This window comes from Budorcas taxicolor, chromosome 11, assembly GCF_023091745.1.
Source record: "Budorcas taxicolor isolate Tak-1 chromosome 11, Takin1.1, whole genome shotgun sequence".
Taxonomy (NCBI): domain Eukaryota; kingdom Metazoa; phylum Chordata; class Mammalia; order Artiodactyla; family Bovidae; genus Budorcas; species Budorcas taxicolor.
Window position 1 is genome coordinate 64,413,175 of NC_068920.1, and position 20,742 is coordinate 64,433,916.

The following is a 20,742-nucleotide window of genomic DNA, read 5'->3' on the forward strand; positions in this document are numbered from 1 at the left end:
TACAAATGCCCTATCCAAACACCAACAGAGGCCTGGAGTCCAAAACCTCCAGGAGCTGGCAACACTCCTGACTCTGGGGCGACCTTGGCACTCACTCCCCAACCAGCATCCAGCAGGGGACGCAGGACACGGGCAGCACAGGAAGGCGGCTTTCACATCACCGACAGCCAAGCCCAGAGACTGGGCAAGCATTCCTCACAGCTTCGCTACACGACGCCCGGTCCCCAGAAGCATGCCGTCTGTCACCACCCCGAAACTCAGCAGGGGGAGGAGACTAGCCCACTGCACACAGCACAGAATCAGCTCTAAACTTCCTGCACCAATGAAAACACAGTAATATACAATGCATTCAGATCTAATTATCTTTTTCATTAAAGAAAGTTTCAATTCCTTGGTGACATTATCAACCAAAAAATGAAGATTAAAACATAATTCTGTTACTGAGAAAAGCAAAGTCAGTCTGGGAGTAAAAGCTTGACGTGTCATAAAGGATTTGAATATAATCCTTTTTTCTTAAATATCCTTTTAATAAAATAATTGGCAAGATTTTAAGCAGACTATTCTGGTTAGATGATGACGTATCAAGATCCTTTTTTGATCAGATGAGACTTGCTTGAGTAACTCCAACTTTAAATCAAGAAAACTGTTATATATATCGAGTCGTTGTTATATACTATTAATGTTACATGTCAATTATATCTCATTTTTTAAAAAGTATGAACGACAAAACCATTAAGACACTACCAAACAAAAAAAGGACTAAAAGCTGTATCCGCTGTGACTCCAGCCTGCTGCTGTAACTGGTGAATGCTTCCACACTGGCCAGTGACGTGCAGACAAACGCTCGGCTGCTGCTGTTCAGTTGCTCAGTCGTGTCCGACTCGTCGTGACCCCGGGAGCCGCGACTCACAAGGCTCCCCTGCCCCTCGGCACCTCCTGGAGCTTGCCCAAGCTCGTGTCCCTTGAGTCGGTGATGCCACCCGGCCACCTCACCCTCTGCCACCCTTTTTCTGTCTTCAGCTTTCTCTCCCAGCCTGAGGGTCTTCAATGATTCACCTGCTCCCATCAGGTGGCCAAAGTACTGGAGCTTCAGCTTCAGCATCAGTCCTTCTGAAGAGTATTTTGGATTGATTTTCTTTAAGACTGACTAGTTTGCTCTCTGTGCAGTCCAAGGGACTCTCAAGAGCCTTCTCCAGTTCGGAAGCATCGATTCTCTGGCGCTCAGCCTTCTTTATAGTCCAACTCTCACATCCATAAACATCTAGTGGGAAGTCCACAGCCTTAACTATGAGAGTCTTTGTCAGCAAAGTGATGGCTTTGCTTTTTAACACACAGTCTAAATGCTTGCTGTGTTATAAAGTGTCTGTGTTCAGTTAACAAGGAAGAAAAAAATAATGAATGCTCTTTTAATTAATCACTTAATCATTACTCCATTTTTACAACCCGAATAATCAATTTCTAAAAACATCTTTCTAAACTATGAGGAACATGTGATATGTGTGTTTCCCCTGGAGCTGACACAGCTGGCTGTAATCGGGGTTCGCGCTGGCAGGCTGGCAGCACTGCAGCTTGAAGTGAGTGGGTGACCAGGCGTGCCAGGGCGGAACTGCTGCGCTGTGACCTAACAGGCAATCAAGTTTTAGCATAACTTAAAAAAATACTGAGTGCCAGGTTTAAATAACAAGGGATTTTTCCTGGCAGAAAGAAATAACAATCCGAGCAGATGACCCTAAGGCCCTCTTCCACCCAAAAATACATAATTCTTTAATCTTATGCTTCGAAAGACGACGACTGAAAAATGACAATGTTCAGCTTCCTTTGGTTTTCATCACAGAACCTACTGCTTCAGCAGGACACTAAAGTATTTATTTAAAGTTACCAAGCATTTGTGAAGGCAAAAAAAAAGGAAACGGAAGGGATTAAGGTTAGAAAGACTTCTTTCCATATTTGTTGCATTTAAGTCACAGGCTTGACTAACCCATCTAAATCCACTTCAAAAGATTATATAAGAAATGAAGTAAATTAATTATTCATTAAGCATTACAACATCTTTAATGCCTACATACCTGGCTTCATAACTACAAGATGCGATTTCAGCCTTTGACAAAACAGAATCAATTCCATTTATCTGTGCAGAATCTTGACTCTCCCACGTTGATGGATCTGGTATTTCTGCTTCAAAAATAAAATTGAACGATACGTTAAAAACTGATTTTCCTTAACTTTCACTCAATAAGTTTGTTTACCATTCATTTCATATACAAACGTTCAATAAATTCCAAATAAACTGACATTTACCCCCTAATTATTTAACAAAAGAAAATCTAAAACTCTAAAATAAGCTTACTTCCAGTATATCCTTTACCAGCAATCAAGAACTTATCACAATACATACAGTTCTATCTTAATAACAGTTTGAAGAGACATACACCAAAGGATAAACATAAACCATCCCTTTAGGTCTCTGGAGATGCACAAGAATAATGAACCCCCTCCTACAGCCGCAAAAGGATGACACAGCTCTCCCAACTTCCAGCTTCACACAAGAACACCAAAGCACACAGTCTAGACAGCATACAATCTGAGCTATGATTTCTGATACAGCACGTCCTGTGATATGACCAGCAAGTGAGAAATGGATTAAAACACAACTTCAGTTACGTCTCTTGGGACACCACCAAATTCCCAAAAAGAATATGCTCTAAAAAAATCTATTCTCATAGTTGTACTATTCTGAACAAAAAATACCATGAGTCAGTAAAATAAGACTGAGAGTGCTTGGGCTAATTCCAGACAAACACCGAGAGCACAATGTTAACAGCACGTCACTAACAAGCTCAGGATCTCGTTTCTATTTATTTCAGAGACATAACATTCCATGAAAAACCAGCCAAGTGAAAAGCACTGCCAGGTAAACAAAGGTTTACAAACAACTCCTCCTGGTCTGACTTCAGTGATCAACACATTTCACCCAACTATGCAACACAGACAAGCAAGTCTGGGTTCCAGCACCCACATACATGAAGCATAAATGCAAATCAAAGTCTGAGGGCTGGCATATTCATGGGGTCAAATTCCACTTGCATCCAAATCAAAATCAGCACAGCACACAATCTGAGCCATGATTTCCAATACAGCATGACTAACACATGCTATACTAGGGCAAATTAAAGACAGAATGCAGAGCAGTTGACCCAGTGTCCTGAAGGGGTTTAGAAGGCTAAACATCAGCTTTAATAGTCCATTATTCTAAGCTGAAGATCTGTAAGGATTTCAGGGTTGTTAGTATGACAGTTTAATAGTAGCTGCTGCTAACCCAAAAAAGAAGAGCTGAAGCCTGAACCAGCTGCCTTTCAAAGCAGCACCCATGAGTTCTGCCTTAATAGCTGGGGAGTCAGGGGACTTCTATTCGAAGGGCTAATTAACCCACCTAAGGGAAAAGTGACGCTGCTGGTGAGAACACTGTCCGTGGTCCCTGCTCCCAGCAGCCTGCCTGGGGAGCCTTGCAAAATTCTCTGCTCTGGGTGGACTGACCCAGTCCACAGGGCAGCAGGGCATAATGCCTCCATGAGCGGAGTGAGCTGCTTCATGGGAGGTTCGGGAGAAATGCAGGGACACACTGGAGGGCAAAGGAGAAGGCTGCTCGTCAAATCCTGACAAACCAGATGGGCACATGGAGTATGTGCAGGGACAGCTGGAGAAATCAGAGGACCCACACCTGTGAAAAAGAAACCGCTGAGAATAAATCTATGCTAATACGATTTAAAACTTTGGTCGCTCTTTAGAATGAACGCTGAAGTTGCTGAAGGGATAGGGAACACCTGCCTTCTGGAATCTGGGAAGGGAGAATTTCCAAATTCGAGATGGTCAACGAAAAGGCTCACTGCTGAGTATGGCTCAGGAGCAGCTGCAAAGAAGCCAGGGGTGGAGAGCCTTCACGCTGGTCTGATCAGACAGAGTCCCTGAATATAACAAGTAAGAGACTGAGGTCCTATAAAACGCTAATGATGCTGTTGGTTCTAATACCTTGCCTAGATGTATAAGATAAAACTTCAGAACTGAATTTTTTCAAGTTATGGTACAGAAGGCAAAGATTCTAATTCCTAACCTGATCCTCAATGTTTTAAAATTTGGTGTCATGTCTAATTATAGGACCCAGGGAAAGAAAGATCAAAGAACAACAAGGAAAGAGGAACAGAAGCACTGGAAAAACAAGTTCCAGGCGTGAGCTTAACTGCAACCAAACTGTACCAAAGGACACCTAGTCACATGATAAGCAGCAAATATTGTTAAGACACTAACAGGTCAAAAGTTTAGGACACACGTAAAAGTGAATGATGTCAAGTCAGAGAGAGTATAAAACGTAAAGTACCGTATTCTCTTTTTCTAGTGACAGGAAAATCTAGTTTTGACAGTTTTCAATGGCAAGTGCAACAACAATACTTCTAATATTTACCTTCTGGTTTACCACTCATACTTAAAGAGCCAGAGAGAATGTGAGCTATACAAGCTTATGAAAATCCAGCAGCTACACAGAGGAAGACAATTAAGTTATTACCAAGGTCAGAATTCTGCTTACAAACTGCTTATGGTCAGATCATTGGTGACAGGAGGAAAGACCTGAGAGGACCAGCTCTCCACTCTGAGGAAGGCTGCTTGCCAAGACCAAACCTCCGGACGTACACTGAGTAACAGGGGCAGACACAAGATTCTACCCACAGGAGCAGCTCTGAGCATTGGGGTACCAAGAGATGCTATGAGCAGCGTGCACAGGTGTCTTCCCTGTTTTAAAGCTCATTCAGAATTTCTTGAGTGCCCAAGCGTGACGAGTGCCATGCATTCTCTTAAGCTACCTGTTTACCAGAATGTTAGATTTCATTTTTAATACCACACAGAAAAGACAAAAAGGAAAACCAACCTACCACAAAACCAAGCTACCAATACTTCAACTACCCATCTCGTCAAATATCACAATACAACTAACTCTCAACAAGTTCAGAATGCCAACCTGAAATTCTACTCACTTCACACGAAACACTAGAATCTCAAAAACTCTCTTATTTAATGACCAGGAAAAGTTTCAGCAAATCTGGAGAATGCAAGTACACATGAAGCATCAGAACGTAGCTGTAATTATTCTCTTTTGTATCCATGGCATGTAAACAGATGATCACAACCAGCAAGAAAAATTAATCCCAAGAAGGTCCTCCAAGACATCTACTGGCGTGCCTTTCACCTTAATTTCATCAGGGTCATTTCTAAAAGCAGCCCCAATTTTTGTAACTGAAAACTAAGAACCGGAAATAACTGGGACGTAATTTAACTGCAAGCCTTCCAGACTACTACATATCTAATCTCTATTTGCTGATTAACACTTTTCTGAAAAATTAATTTAAAAAAATTGTATTTGCAGACATCCATGAGAAAACTGACCAATGTCAAATAATTACTTAGTAATTACTAAGCAAACATTTCTCGGGGAAAACTGTGGGGTGGGGGAGGGAGGAGGAGGGGAGAGAAATGAAAATCTTAACAGTAATGTGATTAGTGTAATTTATTTAATTTTTGCTTATTAACAGCCAAAATTTAAAAGCCAAAGAGGCAAGAAAAAAGTTTCTCATATGAAACAGGTACCACAAAGATGTGGGGGATGACTGCTGGCATTTATCTTCTCACTCCAGTAAACTAAACCCTGAGCTGCTCTTCAGTCCACTGATGCATACATGTCTTCAGAAAACAAACTTCAGGGTCCTAACTGGGATCAGAGCCCAAAACAACAGGTAATTAGTTAACCTCTAGACCTTTCAAGTCTAGAGGTTCCTACAAAATGATGTCCATGATTTTCCTCCCCAAACTAAATCTATACAAAGCAAGCTAATCATGCCTTTTAAACATTCTTCACTCTCCTTCCCAGGACAATTCAACAAAGCCTAACTATAAAGCACTCATTTGTGTTATGTTCAGATTTTGCTTTAATATGTGAGACTGACACCCTTAAAACCCTTGAATGAAGAAGCTAATTGTTTCAACTCTGCTTTTATTTCTGTAACAACAGAACCAAAGCAAAATGCAGAAGTCTTCGACAGGTGCACGAGGACTTCACAGCCTGCTATCTGTACCTGCTTTGCCTCTCAGGATCTTATTCTGATAATACTGCCACTCCAACTGGGGGTTAGCGCCCGGACGCAGAGGGGCCCTGCCGGTGCCCCTGTTACTTGTAACAGCCACTGGTTTTCCTGTAAGAAGAGTACAGTTAGTTTTAAATCTAAGTACAGGAATGTTAACAACACTAAAAAACATGTAATGGAAAATTTTTCAAAAGACATAAAAAAATAGCTTTATTCAGGCATTAGTCCCTAATGGAGCCAGGAGCTTTAAAGTTTATCAACTGCTATGCAAAAGTCATCTAAGTATCTCTGTACCCCCCCAAAGTAAACTATTCATGACAATTTTGATGCATTTATTCAACTTAAAAGCAACACTATCATAGCTTCTCGTTGTCTCTCTGGTTTCTTAAAGTAGAAAATAGGCGACACAGAACCTCAGTTCAGAGTGGCAGGGTGAGGAGAGAAAGAAAAACTGGATCTAGGCTTTTTATAATTCTGATATCAAAAAAGTAAGGTAACATCTAATCTTTATTTTTACAGCAAGAAATAAACTAATCAAATATATATGCAGAGGAATCACAACCTGACCTACTACGCAATCAAAAGTGAGTATATATAGTCATGAAATTTTTGGTTTAGTTACAAAATCGTTCACACACCATCTCCTTGTATGCATATGTGTCAGAAGACAGCTCTACCTGTAAACCGTCAGCATGGATAATTCATGGTTTTTTTTTTGTGTGTGTGTATAAAAATATATTTCACTAAATGCATTTGTAGTGAGGACAAAGAAAAAAATGCATCAAAAAGCCACTCATGGGCTAAAATCAACTCTTTACGATCTGAACACCCCTATCAGAGCTGAAGCAGCAACTACTTGTGATAAAAATAAAGCCCTATTATTATTCCCAGCAGCTTCTGTGCTTCCCTTAGAGGAAAAATACTCATTCTTGGAAGAAAAGGCTAATAGTTATCTCTTTCAGATCTAAACTTCTGAAAAATCCAGAATAAATATTTCCAAAAGTATTCACAGGTCACAAACACCTAAAATTTCCATTAAAACAAAGACTGCACAAAGGACAACATATTTTAACAATGTTCAATAATACAAAATTATTCTACAACCAAAAACTTAGAATGCCCCCAACAGAAGGATAGTTATATGATTCATTCAAGAGAAAGTATAGTGACCCAAGTTGCAAAGACATATGCTGCCATAAAATTTCCATTTATTGACAAAAAATAATAAATATAGATAAAAACATAGAAAATGCCTAAAGCAGGTCCCTAATCTTAGATGACAGCTCCTTCAACTGAAGAGTATTCTTCCCTAAAGGCCTGATCTCTACAGGGAGGAAAAAATTTTTTTCTAATTTCCTTCAATCTTTGTTAATTATGGAGTCCAGAAAAATTGGAAGCAGTAACTGATTTTGCCAAGGAAAATCAGAATAAACATTTCTTAAAGAGTATTTTGTGATCCCTTAGAATATATATTTGTAACAATATATCAATTTTCTTAATACATAAACAAGAATACAGACCTTTGAGATCTGGTCTATTTCGTATACCCACTGATACAAAGAAGCAATCCATATCAACATGCATTATACAGCTCTGATGTCTGGGTGAACTCAATACTGACATATTTCCTAGAAGGAAAAAAAGAACGTTCAAACCCCAAACTAATCAATACTTTAAAAAAATCAGGTCTAGTTAACTTTAGAAATTATATTCTCAAATGCTTACAAGCAGAATGAAGTTTTAAAAAAATACAGATTCTATAATAGATTATTTATATCACCTCAAGAGAAATCAAAGTTCAGTTTCTTTGGCTCTAAAAATAATCCAGAGACACAATTTAAAATCAGCCATGGAGACATCATGTCTAGTCTACAGTCTGACAAATCTCTCAATCTGTCTAAATGCTTATCTCAAAGTTATTTCTGTGTGCTGAATGGTATATAAAAATGTATAAAGGTGTGTTCAGACACTTAGTCCCAGGGAGCTAAGTAACATTAGAGGACCACTACTCCATGTGGTAACAACATTCCTTGACGGGATAGCCATAAACACTACTACTGTTATCCAGTGCCTGGAAGCAGGGGTCAGGCATTGCTGTAAGAGGTTTACATGTATTAATTTAAATCTTCACAACACTATGAAAGAGGTAATAAGCTTATTATCCCCATTTTGCAGACTAATAACTTCAGTCACACAGCCAGTAGGAGGCTGAGCTGGTATTTAATCCCAGGGCATCTGATTTCAGAGCCCACAGGCCACCACCCTTATAAAAAGCGATGATCTCACAAAGGAATTTTCCTCTGATAGATTTAAGAACAACAGTACTGAGGTTAGTCTTCCTAACAGGATTCTAAGAACTTACAGTTACTACCCAAAAGGTTGAGACAACTCTATTTACCAGACTGTGACTATGAGCACCTTTCCCTTGTTACCACTAAGGGCACAGCGCTGGGTCCTGCTCCTACCACCTCCTGGGCCATCACTCGTCAGCTAACAGGAGACAGACGCAGAGTGAACTCGCACGCTGCTTCCCGAGAATGGCGCAGCCAGGCTACACGCCACTACCTGACTCCAAAGCCATGGGCTTCCCTGCTGCTCTCCCTGTTACCTCAGAAATAACTTATAGATCTTAACTATAATCCTGCTGTATAAAACTATTATATAAACATAATGTAAACAACTCAAAATAATGGTTTTAAAGATTCAAGTCATATGGAAGGCATATACGAAATGCCCACTGAATGCTTTCATACAATATAAAAATCTCTCATCTTGGAAAATTCCCACTCATGGAAATGATTCATAATTACTCTTTGAAGCTTTCTAAATTAAATGACCTTTAGGTAACAAGACCAAGGCATGATATAAGGAAAATCTAATACCTATAACCATTATTTTGAACTATTTTATAAATAACAAAAAGCATTTGGAATAACTAAACACAGCGAAACATAACAAGAAATCCACATGTAGAGGCTCTACCAGTCTGGGAGACGTGAGCTTCTCTGTGCACCTGTTTCCACAGCTATAACCTGAAGGGTAATGGCAGCTCACCTTCAGGAAGGAACCATGTGAGCCATAAAAAGCAACGAAAGCCTCAAACTAGATACCAATTTATACTGACAGGCACACAAATACAGCCTGTTATTGTTGGGTTTGTTTTTGATGACAAGAGAAATATTGAAATACAAAATACAATTAGCCAATCTACTTATGTGAAAATACTTAACCTCACTAAAAGTGTACCACTATAATTACAATAGCTATTATGTCAGAGTTAACTTAATGACTTAAAAATCATTATGACGCAAGCTTTTAGAAATTAACAGTTACTCTTACCAAACCATTTTTACAGGAGATTAAGCACTGCATATAAACTATGCTATATTTTACAGTTCAAAACGTCAACTGATAAAGTCTACAGGAAGAATGAATGCTCAGAACCCCAACCTTGGGCCTACTCAAATTACTTAAAAGATTTTCAGTGAGCCACACTCAAAACTAATTCTGTAAAAAAATACTTCAGTAAGAAAGCTTTTTATCATCTGTTCTACTTACTGTTACTTACATACCCCGATACTCCTCAAGACTTCCATGTTACAAGAGCTTAGCACTGACCACACCACCAGTGACAGATTAAGAACAAAACGTAAGCACGACTGTTTCTTAAGAAAACGAGCGTAGTTGAGTATCTACCTGTGTCAGCTACAACAAGTGCGGACCTGCCTGCTTTCATTTTTTTTAACTTTTCCCTTCCTGGGAAGATACCACTACTCTGCCTCTGCAGCGCATTGACAAACTCAGTCAGTTCGCACTTCCACGTGGATATGTGGTGCAGTCTCGACCGGGAGTAGAAGTCCGAGATGAAGTTGCAGTCCGAGGGTCTGGGCGGCCCCGAGGGCCCCGCCCTGCTTGGGGAAGGTACTGACGAAGTGCTCTTTGTGCTTGAAGGCCCCTGAACGGTGGAGTGGTGAGCACCGTTGACTCGAGGGTTACTGTGCAAAGGCGGCGAGGGGAAGGGCTTAGTTCTGTGTGGATCCCGCAGAGCGTCCGCGCCGCAGGTGCTCTGCTGGGCCAGCTGCACGGCGCAGTCTCTGAAGGCGCCGCGGCTCCTCTCGGCCCCCGCGGCCTCCTCCCGGGCGGGCTCTGGGGACAGCCTGCTGGCGACACCGCTGCCGGGGGGCGCCAGGCAGTCCAAGCTCTTTAAGGCACCGTGAGAGCTGTGGGCGTGCCCATTACAAAGGGCACGGCCACCTCTGGGATGCGGAATTCCGTTCTGTTTTCTTCCTGGGAAGACAGGCTCCAGCCCCACAAAATCAAAGTCATTATCTGCAGCTTCTTCATTCCAGTTGTTCACTCCATTAACTCTGACTTCACTTTCCGTCTCAATTTTCTTAATTATGTGATTTCTAAAGCAGGAAAAGAAAAAATTTTTGTTTAAATGAATAGTGTCTGACTTTCAAGCTAAAACAATTTTTCATGTAAACTCTCTTACTGATATACACTTTAATATCTCCCAGCCCAAATCTGAAAGATTAAACCACGACGTGAATTACTGCTCTTCCAACAGAAGAGAATTCTTTTCTAAACTGAAGGAGCAAGGTACTAGGAAAATTCTAGCACATTAACAGCCTTTTAGGCTTTGTTTCCTTTTTAAAAATTTCAGATACTCCCAAAGAGGAAATAGAATGGGATCTTCTTAGATTGAAGAAAAAAACCAAAAAACAATTTTCAATTATTTTCCCATTAAAAATTGTCATCTATTGATATAAGCTTTAAATACTCAGTCTGAGTCACAGTGCCTGGCATACACTAGTAGTCAAGCATTTGCTCAATTAATACAATATGAATAATTCCTGTAAAAATGGGTAAGAAACCTCATGTGAATTCTTACTGCTATGTTTATTTTCAGTTTTTTATGTAAGGTACTGTTCAACACATTAAATCCAATACTGCTGCCCTCCTGAGGCTGGTTACTTTCCCTCAGGAAACAACCAACAGACTATATTCATTAATCCATTAATAGGGTCAACTGGTGTAGATAAAAAGTAAAAAAAGAAAAAGTCAAGGTGTAAGGTTAATTCAATGAAATTTATATCTAGAAAAATGAGGATGTTGGCCCTGTTGACAGGGAATTAGTGTTTCCTTTCTAAGAAATGGATTATTTAGATGCCAGGGTGGTAGGTCCAAGGCAGTCTGGACCCAGTGTCCTGATGACAGGTTTATAAAGGCAGGAACTATGACAACCGCTACACTAAATCCCATCATCCTCTAATGATTCCCGGTGACGCTCTGTAATAAAGAAAAAATTCATTCGTATTCAAAAGAATCATCTGGTAACAAAAACAAGAGTCTGAACTACAAAGTAATTCACTCTACTTAGGAAAGTCCTCAGCATTAGCCCAGTCACATACAGTCCAGGCTCCAGACGAGGGCACGCACTGCATCAAGGCACAGGTTAGACTGTCACCCCGTCAACAGGCCTCATCTCAAGCTCCTCCTCCTAATACCAACTGGGTCTATTACTAATGACTGTCTGACTACACAGGAAAGCCACACATGAGCTGGATCCAAACATCACCTCCCATTTCTGGGCTGGCTCTGGCTGATCAGCTTCTGGAATCTGACTGCCAACTCTGAGCAGGTCAAAGCCTCACAAGTGAGCACACCAAAGAGAGAAACAGAAAACCAACCAGAGACGATTAAGAGAGGAAGGGAAAAAACCCTAATGCGATGCAAGACAGAGAAAGTCTGGCCCGTAAGACAAAGAGCAAGGGAGCAAAACGCGACATGAAAGAGCCTCAAAAAACTTTATAAAATGCACTGAACATGCCAGAAAATAAAGATCAAGAAACAAAAGTGCAATCAGAAAAGCCTTAGGTCTAGTTTTCTGTTATAAATCCTAAGACTTTAAATGAGTACTAGCAACATATGCAATAGAAATGCACACACTGGGAATAAAACACTGCTCACGGCCCTCTTTCTGCCCTGCGGTGTTCCAGCCTAGGCGATCGGACACCTAAAGTGGCTGGACTGGAAATACACCATAAGTGGGTAATACATTCACTCAGCAACAACGTAGATGGATCGGTAATTAAAATGTAATAGGCAAATTCTTCCTAAAATCGACACAGAGAAGAATTTCAAAACACACACACATAGATATTTTCCTTTATTAGTGGAGTAAGAAAAAAAAAGATGAAGTTGTGCATTCAGAAAGTTTTCTGATATTGCTTGTACACATTGACGGTACTAAAAAAACAAAATTAGAAGTTTTAGGTAACATGAAAAACAACTTATGTAAGTGAATACAAGTTGAAGAACAAACGCCAACAAAACTACAGAAGGTAGTGACACTGGATTCCCCCATGCAATTAAGACTCCTGGTCTTTTGGAAAAAACATATCCAACTCCCAAAGCAAGCAATTTAATAAATAAGGAGAAGACTCATGATAATGAATCATGATGATAAACCACCTGATATACAAGTTAAGGCAACATACCAATTAACTGTGGAGCCAATTTACCTAGGGTTACTGCAATTAAAGCTTAAAATCAAAATATTTAAAAAAAAACAGACACATGGAATAAGGCCTAGATTCATTTCTAATTCTATAACCTTGAGGGTCATCAACTAAATTTTCACCAACATAAAATATTTATGTTTCTATATTGTTACTTAGAATTTTTCAAAAATAACCTAGAAATGTTAACATTTTCATCATCTATCTTTCTGTACAACAGCGCACAACAAACATAGAGGTGGTGTAGTTTGAGAAGGTAATACTCTACAGCAAAGTACGCGTGTCAAAAATTATCACTGCCATGAAAATTCATGAAAAGTTTTACTTCTAGTAACTTAACAGCCATTGGTTTAACATGGAAATCTAATGTGAGTGGAAAAGTTTTGTTTACATTTATGAAACTGTCATGATAAAAATAATTTTTAGGTAAGACACCCACCCCTATACTTCAACAGGATTAATATAGATGAATAACCAAGTTTTATGTCTGTTTCTATCTTGAGTAGAGCAGGGGCCATGCGCACTGCTAAACCCCAGCTCTGCAGTCGCCCCAACACAGACGCACTTACACCCTGTCGTTGAGCTGCTTGGTGATGCTGCTGGGACCGGGGAGGGCATCCTCAGGTTTGCACACAGGATTAAAGTTGAGACTTTTCTGTACAGAGGACTGCTTGCTGTACAGCTGATACGGAATGCAGGACAGGAGTCGTCCAGCTTTGATGCTAAAACAAAAAAGTCAGACCAATTTAAAAGTTTAATACTTGGGGTACACGAGCTTCACAAAAAATGAATGTTCTCAGTAACAGGAGTATTCCACCAACAACATGCCATTGCTCTTTCTAGTTTATTCCTTCCTCCTTTGTTTTAGTGGTCCTAATACAAATCAAATCCCTTATGATTATACAGTGGAAGTGAGAAATAGATTTAAGGGCCCAGATCTGATAGATAGAGTGCCTGATGAACTATGGACAGAGGTTCGTGACATTGTACAGGAGATAGGGAGCAAGACCATCCCCATGGAAAAGAAATGCAAAAAAGCAAAATGGCTGTCTGGGGAGGCCTTACAAATAGCTGTGAAAAGAAGAGAAGCAAAAAGCAAAGGAGAAGAGGAAAGATATAAGCATCTGAATGCAGAGTTCCAAAGAATAGCAAGGAGAGATAAGAAAGCCTTCCTCAGCAATGAATGCAAAGAAATAGAGGAAAACAACAGAATGGGAAAGACTAGAGAACTCTTCAAGAAAATTAGAGATACCAAGGGAATATTTCATGCAAAGATGGGCTCAATAAAGGACAGAAATGGTATGGACCTAACAGAAGCAGAAGATATTAAGAAGAGGCGGCAAGAATACACAGAAGAACTGTACAAAAAAGATCTTCACGACCAAGATAATCACAATGGTGTGATCACTCACCTAGAGCCAGATATTCAGGAATGTGAAGTCAAGTGGGCCTTACAAAGCATCACTACAAACAAAGCTAGCGGAGGTGATGGAATTCCAGTTGAGCTGTTTCAAATCCTGAAAGATCATGCTGTCAAAGTGCTGCACTCAATATGCCAGCAAATTTGGAAAACTCAGCAGTGGCCACAGGACTGGAAAAGGTCAGTTTTCATTCCAAACCCAAAGAAAGTCAATGCCAAAGAATGCTCAAACTACCGCAAAATTGCACTCATTTCAAACGCTAGTAAAGTAATGCTCAAAATTCTCCAAGCCAGTCTTCAGCAATACGTGAACCGTGAACTTCCAGATGATCAAGCTGGTTTTACAAAAGGCAGAGCAACCAGATATCAAATTGCCAACATCCGCTGGATCATGGAAAAAGCAAGAGAGTTCCAGAAAAACATCTATTTCTGCCTTATTAACTATGCCAAAGCCTTTGACTATGTGGATCACAATAAACTGTGGACAATTCTGAAAGAGATGGGAATACCAGACCACCTGACCTGCCTCTTGAGAAATCTGTATGCAGGTCAGGAAGCAACAGTTATAACTAGACATGGAACAACAGACTGGTTTCAAACAGGAAAAGGAGTATGTCAAGGCTGTATACTGTCACCCTGCTTATTTAACTTATATGCAGAGTACATCATGAGAAACGCTGGACTGGAAGAAGCACAGGCTGGAATCAAGATTGCCGGGAGAAATATCAATAACCTCAGACATGCAGATGACACCACCCTTATGGTAGAAAAGTGAAGAGGAACTAAAAAGCCTCTTGATGAAAGTGAAAGAGGAGAGTGAAAAGGCTGGCTTAAAGCTCAACATTCAGAAAACGAAGATCATGGCATCTGGTCCCATCACTTCATGGGAAATAGATGGGGAAACAGTGGAAACAGTGTTAGACTTTATTTTTGGGGGCTCCAAAATCACTGTAGATGGTGACTGCAGCCATGAAATTAAAAGATGCTTACTCCTTGGAAGGAAAGTTATGACCAACCTAGATAGCATATTGAAAAGCAGAGACATTACTTTGCCAACAAAGGTCCAGCTAGTCAAGGCTATGGTTTTTCCAGTGGTCATGTACGGATGTGAGAGTTGGACTGTGAAGAAGGCTGAGCACCAAAAAATTGATGCTTTTGAACTGTGATATTGGAAAAGACTCTTGAGAGTCCCTTGGACTGCAAGGAGAGCCAACCAGTCCATTCTAAAGGAGATCAGCCCTGGGTGTTCTTTGGAAGGAATGATGCTAAAGCTGAAACTCCAGTACTCTGGCCACCTCATGCGAAGAGTTGACTCATTGGAAAAGACCGTGATGCTGGGAGGGATTGGGGGCAGGAGGAGAAGGGGATGACAGAGGATGAGATGGCTGGATGGCATCACCGACTCGATGGATGTTAAGTATGAGTGAACTCCGGGTGTTGGTGATGGACAGGGAGGCCTGGGGTGCTGCGACTGAGCGACTGAACTGAACACAATATAATTTTAGTTAAACATGAAGAGACGTGTCTGAAATTTTAAAAACTAGTGGCCAATAATCTCACATTGAGGAGGGGAAAACTAGAGAATAGGATGAGAAAAGTTTAAATACAGAGCTGGACTAGTCAATATTTTAATCATCATGACTTTAATATTAACCACAATCTTTCCCCGAAATTGCTACAGATGGTGACTGCAGCCATGAAATTAAAAGATGCCTGCTCCTTGGAAGAAACGTTTTGACAAACCTAGACTGCATATTAAAAAACAGAGACATTACTTCACTGACAAAGTTTCATATGGTAAAAGCTACGGTTTTTCTAGTAGTCAGGTATGGATGTGAGAGATGAACCATAAAGAAGGCTGAATGCCAATGAACTGATGCTTTTGAGCTGTGGTGTTGCAGAAGACTCTTGAGAGTCTCTTGGACTACAAGATCAAACCAGTCAGCCCTAAAGGAAATCAATCCTGACTATTCATTAGAAGGACTGATGCTGATGCTCCAATACTTTGGCCACCTGATGAGAAGAGCCGACTCATTAGAAAAGACCCTGATATCAGCTGGGAAAGAGTGATGGCAGGAGAAAGGGACAACAGAGAATGAGATGGCTGGATGGCATCACCAACTCAATGGACATGAGTTTGAGCAAACGCTAGGAGATGGTGGAGGGCAGGGAAGCCTGACATGATGCAGTCCATGGGGTCGCAAGGAGTCGAACACGACTAAGCAACTGAACAACAACAACTACAACAATCTTTCTCCAGGTCACACACAATCATCGAGGTTTTCTCAACCCATCTCACATGTCAAGTTTCCCTAGAATAACGGGACTGGATGAGGATCTCCAATTTCTAAGATTCACATCAGGTCTATTACATGTGAAAGCCTGTAATACGAAGCACAAAAGAAAGAACCTCAACTTTAAGAGAAGTAATTCACACTACTTTATATGTATAAATATGACAGAGACAAGGCCACTGGGAGACAGGAACTAAGACGAGTTATTATATACACCTGTGTATCCGCTTCCAAACAGTCACTACCTACATACCAAACATCACTGGGGTGAGTCAGGGGGCATGAGCAGTATAATGCCAGACAGCCCTGGCCCATTAACAGACACTCCCAAACACCTACTATAACTACGAACTAAAACCGAGTTCATTAAACTAATACTTGCTTTCTAATAAACTGAGTTACATATGGTTACTGTGTCTTTAAATATATCATTTTCAATTCAAAATTGAAACATCTGAAAGCATGTGTGGCTTTAAACCTAAACTACATATTAAGAAAGCCACCCTTCAATTATTCAGGAAAAAACAAATGAAGAGTAAAATACTTTTCTTATTATCTGACAAATTCAAAAGTTTTGATGTTTTCCTCAAAGGGCATGCCACAAAACTTAAAAAAAGTGTAAGAAATTACTGAACTGGCTTAAACAAACAAACCAATTCAAAATATTGAGTCAACAATTGTGACTACTGAAAAACATATGATGATATCCTAAAAATGGAAATGTATCATGTTACAAACTAAGTCCTTTTTGTAATTATATCAGTATATAATTCCCCCCAAAACACCTTCAACTTTAGGTAGCATTACTAAATATGCTGAAGTATTAAATTACGACAGTGGAAAACATTACTACTGACAACACACTTCAATTCTCATTTACCTAAATAAATTTACCATCAGGCTAAAGTTAGTTTTTTGGAGAAGGCAATGGCACCCTACTCCAGTACTCTTGCCTGGAAAATCCCATGGACGGAGGAGCCTGGTGGGTTGCAGTCCGTGGGGTCACGAAGAGTCGGACACAACTAAGCGACTTCCCTTTCACTTTTCACTTTCATGCATTGGAGAAGGAAATGGCAACCCACTCCAGTGTTCTTGCCTGGAGAATCCCAGGGATGGGGGGAGCCTGGTGGGCTTCTGTCTATGGGGTCGCACAGAGTCGGACACGACTGAAGCGACTTAGCAGCAGCAGCAGCAAAGTTAGTTTTTATCAAGATGACAGACTACATTCAAATAAGAGAATGAAAATCCTAAAACTGGACTATTTATTAATCTCCTTTATTCTTTATCAAACTAACTTTGCTTCCTTTAACCACCGGCCTCTGCTGCCTGGCCACAGATCTTTGTCTTCTTAGCATCTCCTATCCTACCTGCTCCCCCAGCCCCAGCAGCAGAGGGACTTGGCCCTACCCTGAGCGTCTGCCTGCTTCATCACACTCAGCACAGCTGGGACTAGGGGGTGAGCGGAGATTGAAACGGTGCCCGATGTGCCAAGGGCACACCAGAAGGAAGACCCAAGGGCAGCAAAGCCAGGACATGCCCCACTGTCGTGCTGGCTTCTCCCAGCCTCCTGACAGTTCGCTGGCTGACCAGACTCTGGAGGTGCTCTCTGTGGTCAACACTGATCGCACACGACCCCTGTGAAGACTGAGGCCACCTGGCGGAACCTAAGGCTTATGTAACTCAGCCCATGGAGACTGGTAAGAGAGCCAATTCTAATACTGCAGGTTTCGACATCCTCAAAGATGCCCAGCAAAAGCAACTAAAGCTCAGCACATCATCATCATCATGTTAGACAAGGGACTTTTAAAATTCCAAACCCAAACCACTATACACACATTGTACATTCCTAACTGTCATGACTTATCCATCTGTCCAACTACAGACATGGCAAAAGCATTATCTGAAGGCATGTTTCTCAAAGATCTTCTTTTAAGACACCTCTCAGGGATTAACTTGTAACATTTTCTAATTTCACTGCTCATCCTAAGCACAAAGGAACTGTATATTTTCTACTATTTTTAAGAAAAAAAAGCTGAATACCAAGTATCAAAATTCAAATTTTAAGATCTCAAAACAAAAGGAGTTTCACTTTACCAAAAGATACTACTACATGAGTTCTTTAAACAGTGGAGTTCCTTCATACACTGAAAATACTCTGGTATATATGAAAGATTATATATATATATATAATATATATATTCTATTCAGTGTATCAGATGCATATTCACTGATGTGAAGTATTTACTTACTTTGTCCTCTAGCCCCAATAAACTTGTCTCTAAAGTAGAACTTTGCATCTAACAGTCCTCTAAATCATTTCCTATGCTGACACAATGAATTTACACTGACAGTTATAACCAGAATCTGGAAAATTTTGTAGAAATCGAGATATGAACTTCACTACGTTGATTTCTATTCCAAACTCTGTAGTATCACTGTAGCAATACTATCTTCTTTGAGTGAAGTGAGTGAAGCCACTCAGTCGTGTCCGACTCTTTGCGACCCTGTGGACTGTAGCCCGCCAGGCTCCTCTGACCGTGGGATTCTCCAGGTAAGAATACTGGAGTAGGCTGCCATTTCCTTCTCCAGGGGATCTTCCCAACCCAGGGCTCGAACCCGGGTCTCCCACATTGCGGGCAGATGCTTTATCCTCTGAGCCACCAGGGAATCCCTTACTATCTTCTTTAGATGACAGCAATTCTGCTCATCAAATGTCGTATGGTTCCAGTCAGCGTCCCAGTCATTCTCTATTAGAAAACCCCTGTCTAACACCGTATATTCACCTGCCCATCTAATTCAGGCATCTGTCTTCTTCCTCATTCAAAAGTGAATTTAAAGCAAGAAAGGAGTGAATTATGTGCTAAGGAAAAACTGAACTGTTTTTGCCTTATATTCTACCACTAAACAAAAATTCTTCATTCATTCAACATTAAAATTCCCTTTGTCCCCACCACCCTGATCACCTAAGCTTTCCAACCACTCACCAAGATTGTACAGCTCAGAAAAGGAAATAACAGGTAAGAACACATATATATATAACTTGTTGTCCTTTATCCTACAGGGCCCAAACTGCTTTTTACTTTTCACTACAAATATAAACTATTCATAGTCATTCTTTAGCTCCTGAAAACCAAGAATATATTTTCTTATAAATATTATCTACAATGTGGGGTTGGGGCGGGGGGACTGAAATGTGTGTACTGAGTAGTTGGCCAAGTAAAAATAATCTGAGAAGAATTCTGTAGTGTTGTGAGGGAAAAAAGTAAATACTCAAGATAATTTAAAAAAAAAACGCAAATATAGACCAGAAATGAGAATCATGCATATTTTCTATTAAGAATTGAGGCAAGACACAGAAACAAAGGGGAAAGTCACGAGATAAATCACAGCCAACTTATGCGCGATCTGAATAAGCACTCTGATAATTACGTGGAGCGTAATTAGGAACAGTTTTACTCCATATGAAGCGTGAGGCTTCACGGCACCGCAATTATGTGACAGACACGAGCATGTGCAACTCCGGAAGGAAGGGCGCACTGACTGGGAGCCAGTCCCTCCCACAAGAAGACCCTGTGGGCTGGCGTGAACAGGAACCTCTCTCCTCGGGGCCCAGCCCGGGAGAACCAGGCTCTCTTGCCATGGGAGACTCAATGCAAAACGGACGATGAGAACAAAACAGACTTGGAGTAACACAGCCCCATGGTTTCTACTGTTCTCTGCCTTGAGGAGCCAGAGGGGTGACCAGAGCGGCTTCCTAACTACTTCACACTTCAAATTTCCACATCAAATTGTCTGCAGAAAGGGATTAACAAAAATGTGAAAATCACAAACTCATACTATACCATATACAACCATAAGATTCACAAGACAAAGCCTTCAGTAACGTAACTCAGAACTTGAACTAATGCACACAGGCTTCTCATGAAAGGACTCGCCTGCCTCTTGGAAGTCGTGACCTCGTAATCATGCCTGTATTAACTCGGGTTTAATGGCACCTTCACAGGCATCAGGGAATGTGAATCAAAGCAATCAACCCGTACACTTAGAAGAGTTAGTCACTTTTTAAACTGCTCAAACCAAAAACAGGAAAACCAATTATAGAAGAGAATACCATATATCATCCTTTAAATAGCTAATATAATGTTCAAATTTTTAAGTATAATAAACTCATTAAAGCACTGCAATGGAGAAGAGATGAACAAGACTGGGATTAGAGCATGGAAGCAAGCAGCTCTGATTTCCCCTGCAGAAGCCCATGCTTATGACGGCACGGACACCAGGCATTTATGTCATGTATCAGGGCACAGCGCTGACTGATCCATTTCTAGAGAGATGAACGAGGCGCTTCTCCTGTAACAACTTAATTCAGTGCAACG

General features: G+C 40.6%; 1 protein-coding gene across 4 annotated transcripts in view; it reads right to left on the bottom strand.

The window, feature by feature from the left end:
* The window catches only part of REV1 (REV1 DNA directed polymerase), a 75,232-nt gene that overhangs the window by 26,526 nt on the left and 27,964 nt on the right, over positions 1-20,742 (bottom strand). For 2 of the 4 annotated variants that reach the window (XM_052649663.1, XM_052649665.1), the window contains exons 5-9: positions 13,222-13,374; positions 9,825-10,537; positions 7,649-7,756; positions 6,120-6,236; positions 2,067-2,175 (exon numbers count right to left, since the gene is read on the bottom strand). In XM_052649663.1, coding sequence (XP_052505623.1) covers positions 2,067-2,175; positions 6,120-6,236; positions 7,649-7,756; positions 9,825-10,537; positions 13,222-13,374 — 1,200 coding nt within the window. Of the gene's footprint in view, positions 1-2,066; positions 2,176-6,119; positions 6,237-7,648; positions 7,757-9,824; positions 10,538-13,217; positions 13,375-20,742 lie in introns of all 4 variants that reach the window. The other 2 variants (XM_052649664.1, XM_052649666.1) reach the window with 2 other exon arrangements.